Source organism: Salvia hispanica, chromosome 1 (assembly GCF_029641045.1).
Source record: "Salvia hispanica isolate PSC_SH4W2 chromosome 1, Shi_PSC_v1, whole genome shotgun sequence".
Classification (NCBI taxonomy): domain Eukaryota; kingdom Viridiplantae; phylum Streptophyta; class Magnoliopsida; order Lamiales; family Lamiaceae; genus Salvia; species Salvia hispanica.
In genome coordinates, this window is record NC_142692.1 from 48,491,922 (window position 1) to 48,515,821 (window position 23,900).

The following is a 23,900-nucleotide window of genomic DNA, read 5'->3' on the forward strand; positions in this document are numbered from 1 at the left end:
ATTTTGCATCTTAAATTTTGGCTATTTTTAAAAAATTTCCAATGCAAATTATTGCGTCCTTATATAATATATTTGTTGCAGTGCCACATCCATGTGTGGTAGGCCGCCCATGAGTTTGTACACAATACTCTTATCACACTTATTTTGGTTTCTTGATTTGTCCACTTAGTTACTTTGATCATACATAGGTACTATATATTTTATTTCCAGGCTACAAAAACGTTAGATGTGTAATTACAGACGGAATAAGCATACTACTCCCTTTGTCTCATATTACTTGATACGTTTCTTTCGGAAGAAAGATTTGTTTAGTGAGTTTCATAAATTAGATGGGAGAATAAAGTAAGAAAAAGAATAGAGAGTAAAGTAAAAGAAAGAATAAAGTAGGTGAGATTAGATGTTTTGTTTTTAGCCAAAAAAAGAAATGACTTAAATAACTTGGGACACTCGAAATAGAATACGACTCAAGTAACTTGGGACGAAGGGAGTATGAACATAAGGAATTGAATCCTTTAATCGTAGGAATAATTGTTAGTACTAAATACTATAAATTCAACTTCACAGCCCTGAAATAACATATTTTCCCAATGTCCTAAAAATAAATCGCCTAGTCATTATATTAATAATCGAACAATTCACGAGGCATAAGTTAGATACATTGAGTGTTTAATTGGTTTCTAGTTATGTGTAAGAGCATTCACAGCGGCAACAAAATCCAGTCCGGTCTCATCTCGGAGAGACGAGACGCCCGCGAGACGCCGTTGTGGCTCGCATCTCGTCCCGGGCTCGTCGCTATCCCGTCCCGCGTCCCGTCTCGGCGAGGCAGCTGGTGAGACGGTCTCGCCACGCGCTGGGGCGACGTGGCGCACGGCCATTGGTGCGTGACGCCCACTCGCTGACCCCGCGAGTGGGCGTCGAATATCTGACGCAAATTTTAAATTTTTTTTTAAAAAAAAATCGATTTAATTTTTTTTTAATTAACGGTAATATTACCGTTTTTTTCAACGGTAATTTTTTTTTTTTTCCTTTTTTCTTATTCTATAAAATACACACTACTCTCTTTCATTCTCCATTCCATACACAAACACTACAAACACCACATCTATTCTTCTCTCAATTCACTTCTCTTTCCCTCTCCAATTTCTTTAAAAATGTCCGGTGATGGAAACTCCGGCTCCGGCGGCTTCGATTTAAACGCGTTTGGCGACTGGGGGGGCATGTACAACTCGCTGGCTCGTTCGTCAATGTCGGGCACCGAAGGCTCGTCGACGCCGGCGCCGTACCAAGCTCCACATTTCGATCTGGATGCATACTATCGTCCCTCCCCCCCTTCCGAGGGCAACGCAGGGATTGTCCCAAATTAGGGAGAATTTTCAGGAGGAACACATTCCGGAATACGTTCCGTTTAGCAGCGGTAGAGGCTCCGCCAGCCGCGATACAGAGGACGAAGAGACCCCGGTGGAGGAGGAGGTGGAGGAGGATCTAGGCCGTCATCCATACAGCTCCAAGGAGACGTTGGCTCTATACACCTCTTGGCTCACCGTCTCGTACGATCCCATCGTTGGGAATCAACAAAACAAATTGTGCTTTTGGAAGAAGGTCACCGAGCTTTACAACACAGATTCAAAGCCGAGGGGGAGTCGCCCCCGCACCGTGAAGATGCTCCGCGGTCATTGGGACCGGGTCAACAAAGATGTCAAAAAGTTTTGTGCGGTCTACAGGGGTGAAGCGAAGCATTACCAAAGCGGAGCCAGTGAAGCTGACATTCTGCGAGTGGCTATGCGCGTCTTTAAAGACGACGTCAAAAAAGATTTCAAACATATCGATGTTTGGCAGCTGGTCAGAAACGAAGATCGGTGGGCTGGCGGTGTCCAGTCCTCGAGCTCGAAACGTACGAAGCACACGAGGGGTGGCTACTCGTCTAGTGAGGGCGGCGGATCAGGCAACGCCTCACATGAGGCTGGGGACACGCCCACTGAAGCGGTGGCTCCTCCTCCGGTTCACGACGTCGGCCGCAAGGGACCAAGGCGGCGAAGGCGGCTAGAGGGAGAGGGAAGGGGAAGGGGAAGAGCCGGGGCAAATCGAGCCAGGCGGGCGCGGGCGCGGGCATGGGCTCGAACACTTCCCTGTGGTCCGTATACATGCTCTCCACGATGGCTGACACTTCCAAGATGACGCCTACCCAATACGAACATTATGTTCTCGGAATGTAGGCGATGGCAAGGCAACTTGGTCTTCAGCCGAGTGCACCGCCACCGGCTTCGGGGGATGATTCGCCGGCGGAGTAGTTTTTTAAGTGTTTTTAATTTCTAGTATTTTAAATTACGTGTGTTTTTATTTTTTTAGGATTTTAATTATGTGTGTTTTTATTTTTTTAGGATTTTAATTATGTATTTTTTTTATTTTTAGGATTTTAATTTGTAATTTTATTTTATTTAATGAAGTGTGTTTTTTTTAATTGGATTTGTTTAAAAATAAAAATGAAAAATGAAATTGAATGAATAGTTAAGAGATGAGATGGTTAAGAGATGGATTGATGTGGATGCTATCTCTTAGTTAAGAGATGAAGTGAAAAGAGTACAGTGGGACCCATAAATAGTGAAGAGATGAGACGGTTAAGAGACGGATAAGAGACACCGCTGTGGATGCTCTAAGGTTTTTATTATATTCATATCTCTTATATTAACGTGTGAGAGATAACAAACTAATAAAAGTTGTAAATATAGAAAATATCTAAGCTTGGAGTACTAGACTATAGCTTCTGGCATCCCAAAGAAGAAAGAACTCGCGCAAAGTTTTTTTTTTTTTTTGCATGGAGGTGGAATAGGTGTCTTTATAAGTTTTGTATTCTTCATATTTTTGGGCGCAATGATTGGTCATAAATTCAGTGATACCTACTTGATGCAGCATAATTTAACGGTCCATATACAGTCACTTTGCAATTTTAAAAAATAAAATAATTATAATTAAACTCCAACAGTTTGTTTTGGAAACTACCTACTAGTATTTTTACTCTATTTTTAAAATTTTTGTTACAACCAACTAGCTAGGTCATAGCCCTTGGACTCTGTATCAATACCCACCAATAGAGACACGGTATAACACACATTGCTTATATATTCTCTAGAAGGAAATTTTTTTTTTCCACCAACTTTGTCAAACTAAGTATCATTTTAGATCAGTGAACTTTAAAAATATCATTTGAAGTCCGTCAATTAGGATACCCGATGCGGATATGAGTTACCCGTTTAACTATACGGGTCGGGATTGGGTAGTATAATATTGAAGTTTTTGGGTACGGGTACCCGTTTCGACACCCCTAAATTGGACAATCTTTTTGGTCTATTGGAAAACTTCTACTCGACAACATGCTCACATTCTCACCTTTTTTGAGTAACGTTCTGGCTCCCAAATTGGCGATTGTCCTTGTTAAGATCTTTTGGAATATGCAGTCTCATACCTGCATATTCCATATTCTCGGAATCCTTCTCTTTCTGATTTATTTCGATTTATTAATATCTTCTCATACAAACACAAGTTTTTCCAATGTGTTTTGTCATCACTTATACGCTCCTTAAGAAACTTTTTAAGGGTCACCTATCTTGTAATTGTCCTCAACTAAGCAAAAAACTAGTAATAATCCATGTTAAACTCTCATCGAATATAGAGTCTTATACATGTATATTCGGAATTTCTATATATCTTTTTGGTATGTTTCGGCTCATCCATTTCTGCTCACACTAACAAAACGTTTTCCAGCTTGCTTTATCCAAACTCACAAGTTCCTTAAGAAATTTTCTAGGGGTCACCCATCTTATAATTTTCCAAGGCTCAACTCACTTAATCTTGAAATTTTTTTATAAGTCTAATGTCAGAAAAGAATATGCACTTTTTTAATATGAGTGAAATTTCCTATCGAATATGTTGTCGCCACTCTCCTCGAATGTTTCATCTAATTAGATGTTAAATATATTCGAAAAGAAAACGAAAATTAAAAGAATTTATTGCGATATAACTTAAGTATGGGGATCATGTGAAATAAAATGAGGGACAAAAGATAGATCTAACGCAGGCGCCGCAAGTCGTATTTATTTAGACTTAGCTGCTGTCTTCTTCATAGTAAACAAACTAGTGCAGATATTCCTCATCTTGACCATAATTTGCCGACTGAGACTAACCATCCAATTACTTAATCTCTCTTTCAATCATTTCACATGTCTTTTACATACTCCTATAATATATTAATCCACCCACCAATTAATCATTACATTATCTCAACAATCGGGTTGGATTCCAAGTCCTAACAATCATTTATATAATAAATTTTTAAAAATACAATATAATAAACCTTAGTTAAATTTATTACTATAAATGGAAATGTGGAAAATTATATACCTTGATAAATGATAATGGAATACTACGGTATAATTTACATGGATTAATAATTACACAATTAATTGAAGAAAAAAATGAAGTGTATGTATATCGTATGTGACCAAAAAGTAGTGTTTTAAGTTTTAACGGCATGAGAAATTATTCAAAGATGGACTAGCTGGAGACTTTGACATATTGAGTATAGTGAGCTGGTAAAAATTATAGGTAGCTACAGTACTACACTACATCATTAAGCTAAAATCCAATTAGTACTACTTGATTTTTTCGGCTCTATAATTTCTCAATCGAAATGCAATGTATAATGCAATAATTTATGATGGTAGCCATGTGTTTGAGGAATCCAAACCTGTCACATTTTATCAATCTTTACCACAAAATAGTATGTGCTCCAAAATAATATGGCGAAAGGGCTTCACCATGTGCTTCCATTTGGCTATGCTATTTCCAATCATATTTAGATTCCATTCATATCTCTCACCATTCTTCTCTATATATATATGTAAGTTGATCATTTAACTAAACTACTTCTTCCTCATCCAAACATCAAATTAAATATACATATGGATTTCGAATATTGGAGTTGTGATCGTCGGAGAAGTGGCGGATACCATAGGCTACATGTGATTAAGAGCGATGATGCGAAGAAGGTGAAGAAGGTTGTGCGCAAGGGAGTGAAGCTGTCGCGGTCGAGAAGGCTGAATTGGAAGCCGTTCTCGATCGTGCTCACGCTGTCGAGAAGGATTGCTAGGTTTTATGGCGGGTTCGTGAAGAGGATGAAGATGGACGAGGCGTGTCCCACCATCGCCTTCTCCTACCAGTGGGGTATTCCGGTCCTTTCGCACTCATCTTCCATCTCTCGTTCAAGAAGGAGCTTGACATGGTTATAGTCTAGACATTAATTCTTGAATTTCTCTTTATTGTTCCTATTCATAATGTGGTCAAAATTAACCTTATTTCATGTTTAAATATATATGGTGCCTTATGGAAAAAAAAATTTGGAGTTTGGAGTATACCATTTTCGATTGTGTATGTTTTATTCATTAGTTGCTCTTGGGATAAAGGGATTCGGTCGGCTATGATCGAAAATACTGTAAAGTTGAGGGTTCTCGAAAGAAATAAAAATGGTCATCAAAATTATGGATTATAATTAATTAATAGTACAATTTTTAAGCCTGTCAAGAATATTGTATCATAAAATAATTCACATATGCTGGCTAGTTTTTGTTTATGATTATGAGGTGGAAGAAGTGTTCCCCACATAAATACTACTCCCTTTGTTCCATAGTAATAGTATTTTGTCATTTTGGTAAATTCTACAGTAACAGAGTCATTTCCTTTTTAATAAAAGTCAACACATTTTTCCACACTACTTTACTCTCTCTCTAACTTTTTTCTCTATTCATCTCTCTACCTTTTTCATTTTCTACCTTATTCTCTCTTTACTTAATTCATCTAATATATGTTTTTTTTAATCTCCGTGCCGAAAATAAACGTCTCCATTACTATAGAACGAAGACAGTAACAAATAACCATTTTGATCAAATTTCCATAAAACAATAAATAAATACTAGTACTAGAATATAGCGAAAGTCTTGGGTTACGAGTTCAATTTGTCGATTTCTAAATAGTTCAAAATTATTCCTTAAAGTAAATCCTATTTTAAAATATGGAGCATTAGTAATTAACTGTTTTACAAAGTGGAGTATAAAATATTTACATCATGTGATGTAGAATGAATTCTAGTAATGGGGGTCTGATAGATTATATAGAAGTAAATTTTCTATCACTTCATGCGACGTAAAGGTGAACATTCTAAGTAAAGTACTCCATTTCTTTTCAAATTTTGTAAAATTTAGTAACTATGCTAACTAAATAGTATAGAAAATAAAGTAAAATTGTAAATAAAATGAAATAGTAGTATAAGAAAATATCACATGAGGCTAATACTTGAATATTTCTATTTGTTGAGAACGAAAAATGTACTCTCTCTTTTGGTCTTTTCGGTGAAGTAGTATTTCTTTTTCCAGAACGAGATTTTATTATATATTCCATCGTTCCATAATAAGAGTTAAATTTGACTTTTATCGCAATGGTAAATAAGTCTCACATTCGACTGATTCACTTCACTCACATTTTATTTTATATAAAAAGAGGACCTTATATTCCACTAACTTTTCCAATCCACTATTTTTTATATTTCTTAAAACATGTGCCACACCAAATGTGATTTCTGTTGTAGAACATAGAGCATTATTTTGTGTGTTAATGGAAAGAAAATATAATAAGAAAAAGAATAGAAAAGAGAATGTTATTACTATTTCTAAAATGGTTCACTTTTGAACGAAACATTATAAATTGGAGAGTAAAGATCAAATATGATTTTAAATATAGGATATTTTTACTCCACGTTTTTATCCTAGACATTAAGTTTTGAATTATCCAATTCCACACGTTTAAATAAATGGTCAACGACAAATTAGTGGATTTTGACCCATGAACAAAGAAAATGGAGTATACTAGTAATATAAATAAGTTATGGCAAAATCCCTAATTCACAATTTTGATAAGTCTACATTTGGTAATTTCGGCGGCTTGACTACTCCATCCATGGAGCTCCTGTTTGCGGCCGATTCTCCACCGCTCCATGCGATCGCTGCTGCCAAAATTTCCGGCATCTCTCTCAACTCTAAACCATCCCTACCCTCTGCCTCGCCGCCAACTCTATTACTTGAGACCGGGTATTTCTCTCGATTTCCTCTCAAAATTCACCTGTTTTTTCTTCTATTCCTTTTTTGTTATTCAGCTTACATCGTTTCTTTTAATCTAGTCTTGAAATTTGTTATAAATGAAGAAGTATCTATCCTACATCGACTGCTAGCTGAGTTGTTTTTTTTTTTTTTTTATGTTGGGAGGGGTATGAACAATTGGCTGAACTGCGCTTTACAGATTCTAGGTTTTGAGATTTTAGTGTTTATTTGTGAGTGTGGAGGATCTGGAAAATTGAACCAGTGGAGTTAACATATGCACGTCATCCTCTTAGAAAAGAGTAGCATTGAAGAGGAAAACCAGCTTTTTTAATTTGGTGAAGTTAGGGTTTTAGTTAGAATATTCCAGCTGCAGCATCAGATATAATGACGGTATTATAAGTGATGGTTGCAATTTGGATTTTGAATACTGTGAAAGATTGATTTCTATGCATATGGATGAATCTCGTCTCTCACTTTTAGCACTTACATTTTTGTTGCTATTTCCTCTGGAAATTTGATCTCCAGGAAGAGGCTGTATGGAACTAATGTGATTCTGAGGTATATTGGTAGAATATCAAGTGTGCCTGGTTTCTATGGAAGGGATGCTTATCAGGCAAGCCAGGTGCGTTTTCTGCATTGTTGTCTTGACTACTAGCTTTTCTTTTTTCTAATTATACTTTAATCATTTTTTTCACTTACGATGATATTACTTGTTTCAATTATCTTGATTGCTGATTTTGTGTTATAGAATATAGATCTTCATGAAGCCTTTTTAATTGTATATTGGGTCTTGTAGGTCGATGAATGGCTAGATTATGCACCCATTTTTGCATCTGGATCCGAGTTCGAGGGTGCATGCAGCTTTGTGGATGAGTATCTACTGCTGAATACCTTTCTCGCTGGTTATAGCTTGTCAATTGCAGATGTTGCAGTCTGGATTGGTCTTGCTGGTAAAGTTTGGCATTTCTATTAGACTATTTTTGAGTCTCTTCAGTCTTTATATAGATGATCCTTGTTCTGGTCTCTGAAATTTTATTTTTACAATGTTTCTTGAAATTGATTACAATTGTTTTCAGTTTATAATATATCTTGCCTCTGATTGCTATTTTTTTATAGTAGCATCATGTCACTCTCAAGTGCTTATGCATTAAAATCATAAAAAAAATTGAAGTTCTTGTTCGTCCATTACAGGAGCGGGTCTGAGATGGGAAAGTTTAAGGAAATCTAAGAAGTACCAAAATTTGGTACGGTGGTTTAACTCAATATCTTCTGAATATGATGCACAGTTGAGTGAACTTGCCTCTACATTTCTTGGGAAGAGAGGTTCTGCAAAGGTAGCAGCTTCCAAGTCGAAGGAACCTCAGACTTCTAGTTCTCGGTCCAACACTCTGGAGAATGGTGTCCATACCACTGAAACTGCTGGCACACGGACCTTCGAGGTAGATCTTCCAGATGCTGAGGTAGGAAAGGTGAAATTGCGGTTTGCACCAGAACCCAGTGGTTATCTCCATATCGGCCATTCGAAAGCTGCATTGTTAAACCAGTATTTTACAGAGCGCTACAAAGGACAGGTTATTATACGTTTTGATGACACGAATCCAGACAAAGAAAGTAGTGAGTTTGTTGATAATCTGCTCAAAGATATTGAGACTCTAGGGATCAAGTACAGTGCTATAACATACACATCAGATCACTTTCCCCAGATCATGGAAATGGCTGAGAAATTGATTCGTGAAGGTAAAGCCTATGTTGATGATACTCCTCGTGAGAAAATGCAGCAGGAAAGGATGGATGGCATAGAGTCGAGGTGCAGGAATAACAGTGTGGAGGAGAACTTAAATTTGTGGAAGGAAATGATTGCTGGTTCAGAGAAGGGTTTGGTATGTTGTCTCCGTGGGAAATTGGACATGCAGGACCCAAACAAATCACTTAGGGATCCTGTGTATTACCGCTGCAATTTGACCCCTCACCATAGGATTGGAGCTAAATATAAGGTATATCCAACATATGATTTCTGCTGTCCATTTGTTGATGCTGTGGAAGGTATCACACATGCTCTTAGATCAAGTGAGTACCATGACCGTAATGATCAGTATTACAGAATTCAGACAGATATGGGATTCAGAAAGGTCCATATCTATGAATTTAGTCGACTGAATATGGTTTATACACTTCTTAGCAAGCGCAAGCTTCTATGGTTTGTCCAAAATGGAAAGGTTGAAAGTTGGGATGATCCTCGTTTTCCTACTGTTCAAGGAATAGTGCGGAGAGGTCTGAAGATTGAAGCACTGATACAGTTTATTCTGGAACAAGTAAGCTGCAATTTGTACCATCTTAATTTCTGATAGCACAGTTTTATCAATAGTGGATCCTCACTATTTTCTCCTTACTTCGTATTTTGATTTCTTTATAATGCACAAGTTTTCTTTTCTCTTCCTTAATTTTCTGTACTGTATAGTCTAAATTTTGGCCTTGCTGAACTGATCAGGGTGCATCGAAGAATCTGAATCTTATGGAGTGGGACAAACTCTGGGCAATCAATAAGAAGATAATTGATCCTGTGTGCCCCAGGCATACAGCTGTTATTGAGGAACGGCGTGTATTACTGATCCTAACTGATGGACCCAAAGATCCTTTTGTCCGCATTTTACCAAAACATAAAAAGTATGAAGGTGCAGGAGAGAAAGCCGTGACTTATTCAAATAGGTTATGGATAGATTATGCTGATGCTGAATCAATCTCTGTCAATGAAGAAGTAACTCTGAAGGATTGGGGTAATGCAATTGTCAAGGAAATTAAGAAAGATGAAAATGGGATTGTCACTCAACTGGTAGGAGTCTTGCATCTTGAAGGAAATGTTAAGAACACAAAGTTGAAGCTTACCTGGCTTTCGGATGGCAACGAGCTAGTTAGACTGACGTTGGTTGACTTTGATTATCTTATTACAAAGAAGAAGGTAATACTTTTTTTGTTTCATTTCACTTTTCACTACTAGTTAAGCTATCTTTCAGTTGATTTGTTATAATCTTATTTGAATTGTCTGACGCATACAGCTTGAGGAAGATGAAGATTTCACCGATGTGGTCAATCCCTGTACGAGAACAGAGACATCAGCTCTTGGGGAGTCTGATATGCGGAACTTGAAGCGCGGTGATGTTATACAGCTGGAGAGGAAAGGGTATTACAGATGTGATATTCCTCTAATTCGTCCTTCAAAGCCTATAGTCCTGTTCGCCATTCCAGATGGCAAGCAGCAAACGGTAGCGAAGTAAGAATTCAACAGGAATAGAATATCTCTGGGTTTGAAGAAAATCTTTTTGGAAAGAGGTTGTTTTAGATGTGAAACACACTGAAGTTACTTGATATTTTACCTATGTCTGATTAACTTTTTAAGTTTTCCTTTTTCTTAATCTGGTCTCATGTGTTTGTATGGATGGTGCCTGCCTAAGCATGCATTTTTTTGTGTGCGTGGGTGGATTTAATTGGCTGTCTTTAAGCCATGTAGACATTTTAGTCATCCACCTCGGTTTCAATTTGGTGGGCAATTTTGAAAATCATAACAATTGATAGTTAATTTATACAGAAGCAGAATTTGGTGGTCTAATTTATTTAAATTATTTAACCCTTTATCTTCTCATTAACTTTAAAAAAGAAAGAAAAAAGGGGAATTCCGTCAATTATTTTCATTCCCTATATAGAGACCTTACTTGTATGCTTACAAAAAAAGGTTGGTGGGTTATGGGCCACATTACACCCACTAATTTGTTGTTCTTAATTAAATGGATTTGATTAAATAAATTACTAATATTCCCATACCTTGTTCTATCATTTAAGGTTAATTATATACAGCTTAGCTGCACTAAAAGTTTGTCCACTAGTATTTAGCTCACCTAATTACGGATTATTTGTCTGCACTCCAATTGTTGGTAACTGCAAAAATCAAATGCCATTCTGCAAATCAGCATGGCCTCTTCCTTTTCTTAATCCATATACATATATTCTAAATCCCAAATATTTTTAAATTAACAAATCATGTTTCGACATTTTGCTCGCAGAGTCTTGTATATTTAAAACTATAATTGCACGCTGTTTCTTATCCTCGTTTATACTCCCTCTGTCCCACAAAAGATCAAAAGATGTCACACTTTCGTTTTTAGTTTGTCCCAAAAGATGTCACATTTCCCTTTTTGGAAAAAGTTCTCTCTCACATGAATATAAAAATTATATTTTCTCTCTCCATTTAACACACAAAACAAAACCTTCTAAAATCTCGTGTCGTCCCACAAGTGTGACATCTTTTGTGGGACGGAGGGAGTACCATTTTGCAATTTACTAATTTCAAGTTTTAAAATGAGTTATCCTCGGTTTATATCATTTTGATTAAACAATAAAGATTCTTTCTTGTTGATTAGAGTGAGTTAGCTTGTTTTGATACTGATCATACAGTGTAAGAATTTTGTACTAGTATGCAAAAAATTGGATTTGATTCCTAAATCTCTCAGTTAAAGTGAATTGCTCCTTAGGTTTGACGGTTTCTTGTAAGTAAGTACTCCCTCCGTCTCAAGGTATTAGACCAACTTTTCCTTTTGGGATGTCCCAACATATTAGACTCATTTCCTTTTTTAGCAAAAAACATCTATCTTATTTTATTCTCCACCTACTTTTTTCTCTCTTCTCTCCCCTACTTTTTCCCTCTCTCATACTTTACTCTCTCCACTTTAACTATTTAAATATCAATTCCTTAAATCATGTGCTCAAAAGAAGTGAGTCTAATACTCCGGGACGAAGGGAGTATAGTATTTAATTTGCAGGGTCAAATGGTGGGAGATTATTCAATATTTGGAAGAGATGATAATGCTCTACATTGAGATTTAGTGAACGAAAAACAATTCACTAAAATTGGTACCTTAGTTAGTGAACAAAGTGCATGGATTAGCTAGCATGTTTCATAGTATTTGCTTAATTAATTGGCACTTAATATGCTTATGTTTAAAATATATTAGCAGGAAATACTTGTAATAAGTGTGTAGGTATGAAATGAGTTCAAATACGTGTTTATTTTAATATTCAATTCTAGTTGCGAATTCTTATTTGATTATAGTATATCAACATTACGGTAACAGTAGCCATGTATCATCATTTAATTATTATCATTATTCGTAAATTAGTTACTCCAAAATCAGACAATTTTAAAATTAAAGCATGCAATGTTTCTATTTGTTACTTGGCATATAGTATACCAGAAATTGAATCCCCAACAAATTAGCATATCTTTGTTTCCCCACAAAGCACCACTTACTTTCTTCTCAAAGTCTCCAACTCAGCAGGCCTATATGTCCCCTCATATCTTACTTTCCTACTACTTACATCTTTAGAGGTACTTAAATTTGTCACCGTCTAGTTCTTGACCATCATAATTTCATTTTATAATTCAACTTGCCACATAATATTTTCTGATATCATGCACAAATGATTCGTACATCATTACATTAGATAGATATGTCTTAGACTCTTAAACCAATTAGTGATTGTGATATTTTTAGTGTTAATTGTTATTTAGATCATAATTTTTTGTTAATTCCTGATCAGTCCTATAATTTTTTAAACTCGACTATGGAATCATCTTTTAAATTTTCTTAATTGTTCCATAATGATTTCATAATATCAGTGTCTTGATAAGAAGTCGACAATATTAGGAGTATTAATTAAGAGTATTTTCAGAAGTTTGGGCAGGAAAATTTAGACAAGTTTTAACTGGAAAATTTGATACTTAAGCCAGAATATATTTTGTGCAAGTATTACAAAATTTGATAGTTTCTATTATTTTCTCTCTTGTTTTAACTATTTTAAAATTTACGGTGGAACAGAGGAAGTACAACTCATCGGATAAAACTTATAAACTCAGTCAAAAATATTCATCACTAAAAATATAGGCAGTGGAACCAAGAATGCAAGTTTTATTATTCATCGTTACATCAAAACAACACAAAGCAAAGTACCGAATGCATTGCCATTAAACCCTCCAAAAACCCAAAAAACAGAACAAAAAAAAAAACAAGAACATAAACATAATAAAAATATGAAAGAAGGTTGAAATTGGAAATAAATCCATCCACAAATCAGTTGAAGTTGGTTGATCTCAATCAGCTATTACGCACTCGCAAACCTTGATTTGACCTCCTGCACTTCCTTGGTTCCAACCATGAACGCCTTAGCCAACACATTGTCCGGCACCGGCGGCGTTGCTGCGAAGAGCGTGGCCGCGATGGACTGCGTGCCGGGAAGCTGGCTGTTGAAGGCCGAGATGACAGCGGCCGGGACCATCCCGTTGTTCTTCTGGAAGTGGACGAGGCCCTTGGGGAAGGCGAACACGTCCCCCTGCTTGATGGTCTTGGAGATGAGCACGTTGGCCGTGGTGATGAATCCGACGTCCAGCTGTCCCTCCAGCACGAACACCACCTCCGTGGCGCGTGGGTGCGTGTGGGGTGGGTTCAGCCCCCCTGGCGCGTAGTCAATACGCGCCAGGGACACGCCTAGCGTGTTGAGGCCTGGGATCCTCTGCACGTTGGCGCCGGTCACCACTGCCCCCATCGAGTTGTTGCTGAGGCCCGGCTTTGCGATCCCGGAGGAGAAGAAGTCATCGGCCGTTATGTTTGCCTTGCAAGGGAACCCGTTCACTTTCACAGCTAATGTATCAAAAATGAAAGTGGATTAATTTTGCAGGACGAATAAAATGGACTACTATTATCTAAGGAGTATGTAGCTAATAAGTTTTCATAAATAGAAATTAAAGTAATTATGATAGACTAAGATTATTTTTATAGAAATGTTGAAAGAATTGAAAATTGAGATTATAAGTAGATAAAGAGAATATTGTTATTTAAATCGCAACTTTTTTTTGATTGACATCTGGTCAATTCCATAACTTATAAAAGTAGCTAATTATATTATACTTTTATTGTAAATTTTGCAATTGCCCCATACAATTTAATTTTGATACAATTGTTGTACCTTTTTTAATACTCCTACTTTTCATCATTGTATTTTCACTAAGTACTATAGTAATCACCTATAATAAATGAGTTAAAGGAGAGATTACAAACTTAGGTGGGATTTGGTGAGAAGATTGAATTCATGAATTGTAGTTAGACAAGAGAGGTGGCGCTACTGGCAGCCTCAATTAATGCAAATCAATAATTTTGCGATCAACTATAGGCTATAGCTACTCAACTTTTAATGGCGTCGGATAAATATCAAACAACACATATCGTTGTTAGTTATTATTGATTGCTAATTAGTAGACCACAAGAAAAGGAGTACTATTTCTTATTGCAATTTGCACCCTAAATGACAACTAATAAAAATTAATTGGCAGCTTAACTCATGAAAATCACAAATCTGAGGAAGTAATCCTAATAGATTTGTAAATATGCTGTATATCTTAGTGACTGCAGCAACGCATAAAAAATTAGAGAGAGAGAGAGAGAGAGAGAGAGAGAGAGAATTACGAGATGAGAGATCAGCAACACAGAGATCTTGAAGATTATCAGGATCAGCAGAGACTGTGTAGGTGAGTAAGAAGAGAGGCATGAGTAGAAGCAGCCTGCAAACAGCCATACCTCAGATTTCAAAATTGAATATTATGATAAAGTATGTAATGATGAGTAAGCGGTTGAGTGTTTAGCTCTAAATGGGTGCAATATTTATACTCAAACTTGTTTTCTAGAAACTTGATTTACTGTGATAGGTGGGTAGGGGGTGGGGTGGGGTGTTCGCAAAAGCATGAAACTTGCCTTTGTAGACACAATGGATAGAGGTCAATGGAATATATATTCATATCATAATTAATTATATTATATGTTTACTTATTTTGGTTTTGTAATTTATTGCTGGACTCACATAGATGCAAGTCCTTTTGCTTTCGGGTATTTTGACCAAGAAAATGGCAAACCCAGTTTTTCATTCTACCCCATTTTCTACTTTTCTACCCCATTTTGTATTAGTATGTATTATTTCATTTATCAGATTTATTATTCTTCATTACCCAATTGAGGTTTATATTAATTTTTGGCTTTTCATTTCTCTAGATTTTTGTTGAGAATTAACTATGCAGATTTATAATTTCACAGTAATCATAAGTGATCAAAAATAGACACATCCCTTATTATGTGAAGCCAAGCCTTAATCTTTGTCCACACCCCTCCCTCTTCAAACAGATTGAAAAATAAATGAGATTAAAACATACAAAGACGAGCAATATCAATAGCTAAAAAGAATAATTCATCCAAGTTTATGATGATTTTTTACAAAATATAAGAAGTTGACAATGTGATTAAGAAAATAAATTAGAATTTGGATAGATAAAATTTGAATGGCGTAGCATCATGTATTGCCTAAAACCGACGACTTTTCATGTTGGTGTAATTAACAAATCTAGAAACAGAATTGCACATCAAAGCCTGATCCATGCCTTCTTTCCTTCTCAATTTGAAATAAACTTTACGAAACGAAAATGTCTTCCAAATAAGTTTTCTCAATGGAAAATTCAATTCACTATTAAGTAATGCACACGGCGTGCATACTAACCATCATCTGTTATTTTCAAAACATTATAGATCCATTGTCAAACATGTTGCATCATTTTTCTTTGAACTTCACATCTATTTCCATTTCTTCTTAAGTCGAGTCTTGATTGAAGTTTGTCTTTTAATTTTCAAACTATTTAGCAACTATAGCTGAAACAAATGTATTCACAACCTTCACATTTTCGCAACTCAAAGATTAATAAGAATATTTATAAAAGTAGTACTAATTTAACTAGTAGACAAAACTAAGCCAGTTAAGAAACCACATGATCCTAATACCGATAAGTCTAGCTAAAAGAGTTTAACCCTCAATTTCAGTTCCCCTTCAACTGGATCATATGAATCAAACTCCGCTCCACGTTCTCGAACCGTTTTGACCAGGATCTCTTTGTAACTCTCAACTTGAGGCCCTTCGACATATTTCTTTCCTGTCTTTTTGCTGATGCATTTGACATTGAGCATAGTGACCTCAGCTGTCTTGTTAACCTGTCCCCCGTCTCGTGGCTTCTTTCTCCCGTTCGGATAAATGATCACTTGCCGATTGTTCAACTGCACGATGGATTCAACATCGAGATGGCAGACATCTGTTTCTCCAAGAAACTTGATGCTTCCATGACCCTGCCTTCCCACAACAAAGTCCTTCACACGCCTGCAGAATCCCGCTTCTGCCATTTCCTTAGCTGCCAGCTCGCGCAGTGAAGGTTCCGTGTAATATTCAACTCCATCAGGAAGCTTTGGCAGTAGTGCTAAAACATCAGCATTGCGTCTTTCAGTTGTTGCAGCGACTTCAACTTCGTGCAGATTCAGAAGGGCATGCATGTCTTCATTTATTTCCATAATTTGTACAGAACTACAACTGTCTTTGACCTCATCACCTTTGCCTGCAAATTAAACATTTTCAGGATCTTAGATATTTCGGAGTTGAAGATAACAGGAGGTAGTCATAGGAAATGTCTAAATATGAAACGAGGAATTGAAGAGAACAAGTTAATTTTCATGCTTTTACATTGATGGCTGATGATCAAAAATCTTATTGTTGTTACGAAGCAGTCTTGTAAATCTAATGATGAGCAACATAAGTACTTATTTATGATTTCTAGTTTTTTACATAAACTTCATAGTTCCAGTGCAATGTTTTGATACACAGCCACTAAAGAGCAATAACTCACCACAGAAACCATCTCAGCAGCTGAAAGAAAAAGCTACTCTCTAGTCTCTACCTAGCAGATCAAGTTCTGTTCCAGCAAGGCAAAATAATGAACATCATGAAATAAAAGTTAGATTGAGGCTTACTGCCTTGAGCCATATGAAGAGACAGTGAGGTGATATTGACCCAAGCTCTGGGTTTCTTCCGTGGCAGCGAAGGGGCTACTGAACCATTAGCTTCTTCATCAATGCAAAACATCACCTGCAACTGTCAAGAATTGTGATATACGATTCATTCTTTTTGTTCTTGAGATAGCTCAATAATTTGAGCACCTCAATGCATAAATATGAGAAAACTGGGGACTCGCCTTAGTCTCACTGCTTCTACCATTAGGCTCCTGAGTGGGTATTCCATGAAGTATTGATGTCACGGACTGCATAAGTGAATTGCTTGAAGGAGTGTAGCTATCAGCATCAATTAATAACATAACAACAAAGAAAACCAATCAGGAAAATCAAGAGAAAGGTAAAGACGGCAATACAAAGGCATATTGTGTTTTGAATGAAGTTTTCATCATTTGCAAAGTTGCTGATACATTACTTGCCATCTTCTCACCATTACATCATCTAATTTTTTTTTGTTTTCTTAACTAAAAAAATAAAGAACATCAGTATACCACTTTCGTGTTACAGGGAAGAATAAAACATACGTATATATATGAATAAAGTAACATAGTATTATTGGTGTTTCTTGCAGACTATGACAATAAATTCTTGAATTTGCTTGTGTACTATCGGATCACTGTTTTATGTCAATCATGTATATATCCTCACGGGATATTGGTCTCTAAAACCATGAACTTTTGTCAAATTTTGGTATTTCTACGAACTTTAAAATTGGTCTTAAATATCACAAACTTTACATTTTGTTTGTTATTTCCCATAGCAAGTCGATCATTACACATCCAACCCACTTCCGTGCATTTTTTATCCTACTTGTACTACTAAATCAACATGATTTTCAATGTAGCTTTTTATCTTACTTGTCACGAACTTAACAAGTAATCTAAAATATCATAAACATTTCACGATTGCTCACGTATAATAAGATTTTTGCAGAAGATATCTTATTTGGGCTGCCATGGGAAATATCAAACAAAATGTAAAATTTGTGATATTTAAGACCAATTTTAAAGTTCGTGGGAAATACCAAAATTTGACCAAGGTTCATGATTTTAGGGACCAATATCCCTATCCTCACTGGTACTTATTTTCTTTTCCCTCAGATTTTCTTACATTGCCCTGTATTTTTTAACATCATGCTTTACTCTTTACAAAATTACAAAATTATAGAAATAAATAGAAAACTGAAAGCTGTAGTGGTGAAGTCAGTCAAACTTACTGTGGTCCATTGATGTTTTGACTGGTAAACTCGGTCACTATTGGCAGGCCACTTGAAGCTTTGAAATGGAAGAAAAGAATAAATCTTTTGCATGGCTGAAGTTTAGGTCAATACAGAGTTAAAGTTCACTTACCTTGAGATGGTGTATTCGGGTCATTAGTTGAAATGGGTCCTACTTTGTCAGCAGTCTGTTGAGGCTGTGATGCATTCATGAAAGAAGAGCAAGGATCTGACGATGTTACTGGGGTAGACTTCATGAATGATGAGGCGATGATCGAAGGTTCTGTGAAGGAAATTGTTCCAACAGATGAACTAGTTAATCTCGTTACTAGGCATTCACAACTAATTTATTCTGGTGTCACAGAATAAAGTGCTTCTCCACTTCCCTGACATCCTGTTTCAGTAACTCCCCAAGGTTTTGTTTCTCAAAATAGATCACAACAATTTCCACAGAGATGCACAATCTACAGATCATATACAACCATAAATATTGCAACACTGAACCACGACATATAATATCCTTATCTCAGCAAGAAAATAAGAAAGAAAGCCCCGGCCCTTCCAACCTTTTTACAGAACCAAGATTTGACGAGGTTACTGGTGCAGCTTTATGGATGATAAGGTAGTTACAGAATGTTTTGTGAAGGAAAAAAGTTCCAAAAGACGAACTAGTAAATGTTATTGATTCTTTGGGGCATTCACAACTATTCTTAAGCATTATCTAAGTAAAAGGGATTAAAGAAGGTAGATTCAGGTTTGAGATAAATGTCCCAAAGAAGCTGCAGTGCAGGACACGGGTAAAGTTTGTGATTGAGCAGAAGCGTAAACATCAGTTCACTGAAGGAAATCACAGAGGAAGAAACTTCTGGAGTTATGAAGTTTTCTGTCTTGAGTTCAGAGAAACAGGGTTTAACAGTTGGAAGGGAGAATTGAAAGTGAACGGCGGATACACTAGTGAAAGTTGTTGATATATCGAGGCACTGGCAAATACTTTGAACGATTGGCTGTGTAAAAGGGATTAACAAAGATGGATTAAGATTTGGGCAATATGAAAGCATAAATGGAGTTGTAGTAGTAGTAAAGGCTTGTAGTTGCGAGTGATACACATTGGAATATAAGCGATTCACAGATGAAGAGAGTTGGAGCTGCCGAAATTGTGTTGCTAGGAGTCATTTTTTCTCTCAAGTTCAGATAAGGTGAACAAACAAGATGATCTGAAAAATGTATCACACATCTCTGATAAAAGGGACGAGGGGGGATAACACAAGTATCACTTAGAAAATCAAATGAAGAGACTTCATGAGCAGCTTATGTCAAGCTTAAATAATTACCTTTATAACATGCATTACATAGTCCATAATCCTCTGACCTCAACTCCTCATGACTTTTATGTTCGTAGATTGCCATTGCAGAAATGGACTGAATTTTCGAAACATCTCTTTCATTTTCTCTTGGAACTACCTCTGTTGCAGAAAATCCTTGCCTACTTTCTTCATTTTTAGTTTCAGTTGTGACAACAGATCCTGCAGCAAGAATTAAAGCATGTATAATGCATGTTTATCTATTTAGAACACTGAAACAAAAATTGCTTTGTGCGATAATATTTGAATATAATTCAGCTACTTTTGCTCACCAGAAGAAGTCTGACTTCCAAATATGCTACTGCTTGCAGAATCAGAAGTCGAACCATGACCGAACCCAAAATTATTTGACACGGAATTGTTTGAAGTATCAGATAAAGTTGACGATGTAATGAGAAGACCAAGTGTCGAGTTGTTTGTGGCACTGGACACGTTGGTGCTAGATGTTCCAAAAGCACAAGTTCTTGGATCTCGACCAACAGACCCAACAGCGCTTGAACCGCCAAATGGAAGAGGATCAAAACCCATGCTTGTGCTGCCAACTGTTGGTTTCACATATGCAGCAGTTGATGTACCAAAGGTTGTTCCCCGAAGAGAATCAAAAGATGGCTGACTTGATGGCACAGGAGAAGTGAGAGGATGAGAGAGACAGCTTGATTCTTTAAATGGATACTGCAAAGGGAAACTAGATCCTGCAAGAGAAAATTAGTAAGTCTGCAATAAATTTCGAAATAAATATGCACTTCACTAAAAATATGGGAAAAGAATAAACATCTTACCCTTTTGTAGCTCAGAGTTCCCAGTGTTGATTCCATCACCTTCTGGTGTTTTAGAATACGGTACTTCTCCACTTCCTCGACATTCTATTCCAGTAACAGCCCAAGGTTTTGTAGAGATATGGAAGAACCCTGATTTACAGAGGAAGGTAGATTGAAAAATATTACTTCCAAATAAATATGTACTTTACTCAAAATATGAGAAAAGAACAAACATCTTACCCTTTTGTAGTTCAGAGTCCTCAAACCTCAACTCTTCATGACTTCTGTTTTGGTAATGGGGCATTGCTGATATTGATACGATTTCTCCAGGGGAGCACCACCTATTGATTCCATCACCTTCTGGTGTTTCAGAATACGGTGCTTCTCTACTTCCTCGACCTGCTGTTCCTGTAACACCCCAAGGTGTTGTTGAGATATAGGGCCCTGATAAGGCAGATTGAAGAATATTACGTCCAAATAGTTATGAACTTCGCCTATGAGAAAAGAACGAGCATCTTACCCTTTTGCAGCACGGAGTCCTCTAACCTCAACTCTTCATGACTTCTGTTTTGGTAACAAGGCATTCCTGATATTGATATGATTTTTCCAGAGGAGTGCCCCTTATTGATTCCATCACCTGGTGTTTCAGAATACGGTGCTTCTCTACTTCCTCGACATTCTATTCCAGTAACACCCCAAGGTTTTGTTGATATGTTGAATCCTGATTTACGAACAGAAGATTGAAAAATATTACTTCCAGCTCCAAATAATTATGCACTTCACTCAAAATCTGAGAAAGAACAAACATCTTACCCTTGTGCAGCTCATAGTCCTGAAACCTTAACTCTTCATGACTTTTGTTTTGGTAATGAGGCATTGCTGATATTGATATGAATTTTCCAGAGGAGTGCCCCTTATCGATTCCATCACCTGGTGTTTCAGAATATGGTGCTTCTCTACTTCGTCGACATTCTGTTCCAGTAACACCCCAAGGTTTTGTTGATATGTTGAATCCGGATTTACAGCGAAAAGATGACTGAAAAATATTACTTCCAGTTCCAAATTCTTATGCAATTCACTCAAATATGAGAAAAGAACAAACATCTTACCCTTTTTTAGCTCATAGTCATGAAACCTCAACTCTTCATGACTTTTGTTTTGGTAATGATGCATTGCTGATATTGATATCATTTTTCCAGAGGAGTGCCCCTTATCGATTCCATCACCTGGTGTTTCAGAATATGGTGCTTCTGTACTTCCTCGACATGCTGTTCCAGTAACACCCCAAGGTTTTGTTGATATGTTGAATCCTGATTTACACAGAACAGAAGATTGAAAAATTTTACTTCCATCTCCAAAATAATTATGCACTTCGCTCAAAATCCGAGAAAAGAACAAACATCTTACCCTTGTGCAGCTCATAGTCCTGAAACCTCAACTCTTCATGACTTTTGTTTTGGTAATGAGGCATTGCTGATATTGATATGAATTTTCCAGGGGAGTGCCCACTATTGATTCCATCACCTGGTGTTTCAGAATATGGTGCTTCTCTACTTCCTCGACATTCTGTTGATATGTTGAACCCTGATTGCAGAGAAAAGAAGATTGAAAAATATTACTTCCGGTTCCAAATAATTATGCACTTCACTCAAAATATGAGAAGAGAACAAACACCTTACCCTTGTGCAGCTCATAGTCCTGAAACCTCAACTCTTCGTGACTTTTGTTTTGGTAATGAGGCATTGCTGATATTGATATCATTTTTCCAATGGAATGCCCACTATTGATTGCATCACCTGGTGTTTCAGAATACGGTGCTTCTCTACTTCCTCGATATTCTGTTTTAGTAACACCCCAAGGTTTTGTTGACATGTTGAATCCTGATTTACAGAGAAAAGCAGATTGGAAAATATTACTTCCAGTTCCAAATAATTATGCACTTCACTCAAATATGAGAAAAAGCATCTTACCCTTTTGCAGCTCGGAGTCCTCTAACCTCAACTCTTCATGACTTTTGTTTTGGTAATGATGCATTGCTGATATTGATATCATTTTTTCAAATGAGTGACCATTATTGATTACATCACCTGATGTTTCAGAATACGGTGCTTCTCTACTTCCTCGACATGCTGTTCCAGTAACACCCCAAGGTTTTGTTGAGATACAGAGGAAGGCAGATTGAAAATTATGGAGTACTAACTTCCAATTCTAAATAATTATGCAATTCACTCATCTTACCCTTTTTTAGCTTATAGTCCTCAAACCTCAACACTTGATGACTTTTGTTTTGATAATGAGGCATTGCTGATATTGATATGATTACATCACCTGGTGTTTCAGATTCCAGTGCTTCTCTACTTCCTCGACATTCTATTCCAGTAACACCCCAAGGTTTTGTTGATATATTGAACCCTGATTTACAGAGAAAGGCAGATAAAAAAAAGTATTACTTCTACACTAGTTAAACTAAAGAGCATTTCATCAATTATGCGATAGCCATGCTTCACCAGGCTGCAAGAAGTTTTTCATTTTTTTCTAACCTAAGCACTATCTTCCTTAGTCGAAATCCACAAGTTAGAAAACCAAAAGGAGTTGAAGTTTTAAATTTAATGAATATATAAGAAGTAGTAAGCGGTAGAACTGGTAATACAACAAAGAATTCTCAAATCCAAGCTTATAAATATGAAAAATAAGCTATAATAGTAAGGTAAATCTAGTGCATTATAAAGTTTTCCATTTTAACATTGTTTGAGAAGATGATGCATGTTTGATTTATTCCGAGAAAGAGGAAATGCATGACGAGGAAACGCATAATTCTTACTACAGATCCAAAAGTAATCCACAAATTTACGAGGAAGATGCATGATTTAAACAATGAACAAAATACGCAAACAAACAAGAAAACCCTCACTCACCACAAATTAATTTCTTAAATAATTAACAGAAAAAAAGGATTAGCAAGATGATTGGGCTAAATCATTGTTGCGAGAGAGAGAGTTTTGAGTTTTGAGTTGAGAATTGTACTACTGTAAATAGAATGGCGGGAGAGGTGACATTCGCTTATAAAGCAAGCTGTTGGTTTAGCTTTTGTTCAAAGCGTAGCAGCAAACGGTTATGTTGAAATTTTCATTTCAGTCCTTGTCGATCACAAAATTATGTGTCCCTTATTTATGAAATCATTCCGTTTTTCGCTTTTTTAACAAATTGTTCAAAATTCCCTATCAAACAAGCCATTTTGACTCTATTACTTAGAATCTTCCTCTCCATTCCTTATAATTTGGCGCCATTTCACCCGCCATGAATTTTACAAAATGTAACTAAAAGTGGATTGAAAAAGTTAATGGCACATGAACCAGAAAAGTCTGTGCACACCATGCAAGACCTCCCCTAAGTTTGTCTACAATATTCTTTTAGTAAGGCTTAAAATGGATAATAATTTCATTTGGCTGTAGACGTAAGTAATTATGATTAGATTTCCAAATTTTAATCAGGACATTGATCATATT

General features: G+C 36.5%; 3 protein-coding genes across 8 annotated transcripts; 1 reads left to right on the plus strand and 2 right to left on the minus strand.

Moving 5' to 3' along the window:
* Positions 1 to 6,948: 6,948 nt before the first annotated feature.
* On the plus strand, positions 6,949 to 10,552 carry LOC125222173 (glutamate--tRNA ligase, cytoplasmic-like). The gene is made up of 6 exons (XM_048124662.2): positions 6,949 to 7,133; positions 7,668 to 7,764; positions 7,939 to 8,092; positions 8,334 to 9,454; positions 9,631 to 10,098; positions 10,196 to 10,552. The coding sequence occupies exons 1-6, from the start codon at positions 7,003 to 7,005 to the stop codon at positions 10,412 to 10,414; spliced, it is 2,190 nt and encodes a 729-aa protein (XP_047980619.1). The 5' UTR covers positions 6,949 to 7,002; the 3' UTR covers positions 10,415 to 10,552.
* Positions 10,553 to 13,079: 2,527 nt separating this feature from the next.
* On the minus strand, positions 13,080 to 14,856 carry LOC125185607 (germin-like protein subfamily 2 member 1). The gene is made up of 2 exons (XM_048082168.2): positions 14,651 to 14,856; positions 13,080 to 13,828 (listed from the first exon to the last, which is right to left on the minus strand). The coding sequence occupies exons 1-2, from the start codon at positions 14,757 to 14,759 to the stop codon at positions 13,293 to 13,295; spliced, it is 645 nt and encodes a 214-aa protein (XP_047938125.1). The 5' UTR covers positions 14,760 to 14,856; the 3' UTR covers positions 13,080 to 13,292.
* Positions 14,857 to 15,878: 1,022 nt separating this feature from the next.
* On the minus strand, positions 15,879 to 23,446 carry LOC125219600 (uncharacterized). Of its 6 annotated transcripts, none has more exons than XM_089063963.1 (17): positions 23,310 to 23,445; positions 22,723 to 22,806; positions 22,365 to 22,523; positions 22,074 to 22,274; positions 21,802 to 21,978; positions 21,504 to 21,704; positions 21,208 to 21,366; positions 20,915 to 21,115; positions 20,635 to 20,838; positions 20,416 to 20,544; positions 19,909 to 20,328; positions 19,607 to 19,798; positions 18,409 to 18,558; positions 18,276 to 18,333; positions 17,242 to 17,338; positions 17,021 to 17,141; positions 15,879 to 16,608 (listed from the first exon to the last, which is right to left on the minus strand). In XM_089063963.1, the coding sequence occupies exons 3-17, from the start codon at positions 22,444 to 22,446 to the stop codon at positions 16,019 to 16,021; spliced, it is 2,982 nt and encodes a 993-aa protein (XP_088920089.1). In that variant the 5' UTR covers positions 22,447 to 22,523; positions 22,723 to 22,806; positions 23,310 to 23,445; the 3' UTR covers positions 15,879 to 16,018. The 6 variants fall into 6 exon arrangements, 4 of the variants coding, with proteins under 4 accessions (XP_088920089.1, XP_047977578.1, XP_088920084.1 ...); XM_048121621.2 differs by having other exon boundaries at positions 20,635 to 20,802; positions 22,633 to 22,806; XM_089063958.1 differs by having other exon boundaries at positions 17,021 to 17,135; positions 22,633 to 22,806.
* Positions 23,447 to 23,900: the final 454 nt, after the last annotated feature.

Coding starts and splice junctions, on each gene's coding strand:
- LOC125222173 (XM_048124662.2), top strand. CDS start 7,003: ATGGAGCTCCTGTTTGCGGCCGATTCTCCACCGCTCCATGCGATCGCT. Junction 7,134..7,667: donor ACTCTATTACTTGAGACCGG/GTATTTCTCTCG, acceptor TTTGATCTCCAG/GAAGAGGCTGTATGGAACTA. Junction 10,099..10,195: donor ATCTTATTACAAAGAAGAAG/GTAATACTTTTT, acceptor TGACGCATACAG/CTTGAGGAAGATGAAGATTT.
- LOC125185607 (XM_048082168.2), bottom strand. CDS start 14,759: ATGGCTGTTTGCAGGCTGCTTCTACTCATGCCTCTCTTCTTACTCACC. Junction 13,829..14,650: donor TGTTGCTGATCTCTCATCTC/GTAATTCTCTCT, acceptor TTGATACATTAG/CTGTGAAAGTGAACGGGTTC.
- LOC125219600 (XM_048121620.2), bottom strand. CDS start 22,696: ATGCCTCATTATCAAAACAAAAGTCATCAAGTGTTGAGGTTTGAGGAC. Junction 21,367..21,503: donor TGACTATGAGCTAAAAAAGG/GTAAGATGTTTG, acceptor TTACTGGAACAG/AATGTCGACGAAGTAGAGAA. Junction 17,142..17,241: donor GTAGAAGCAGTGAGACTAAG/GCGAGTCCCCAG, acceptor AATTCTTGACAG/TTGCAGGTGATGTTTTGCAT.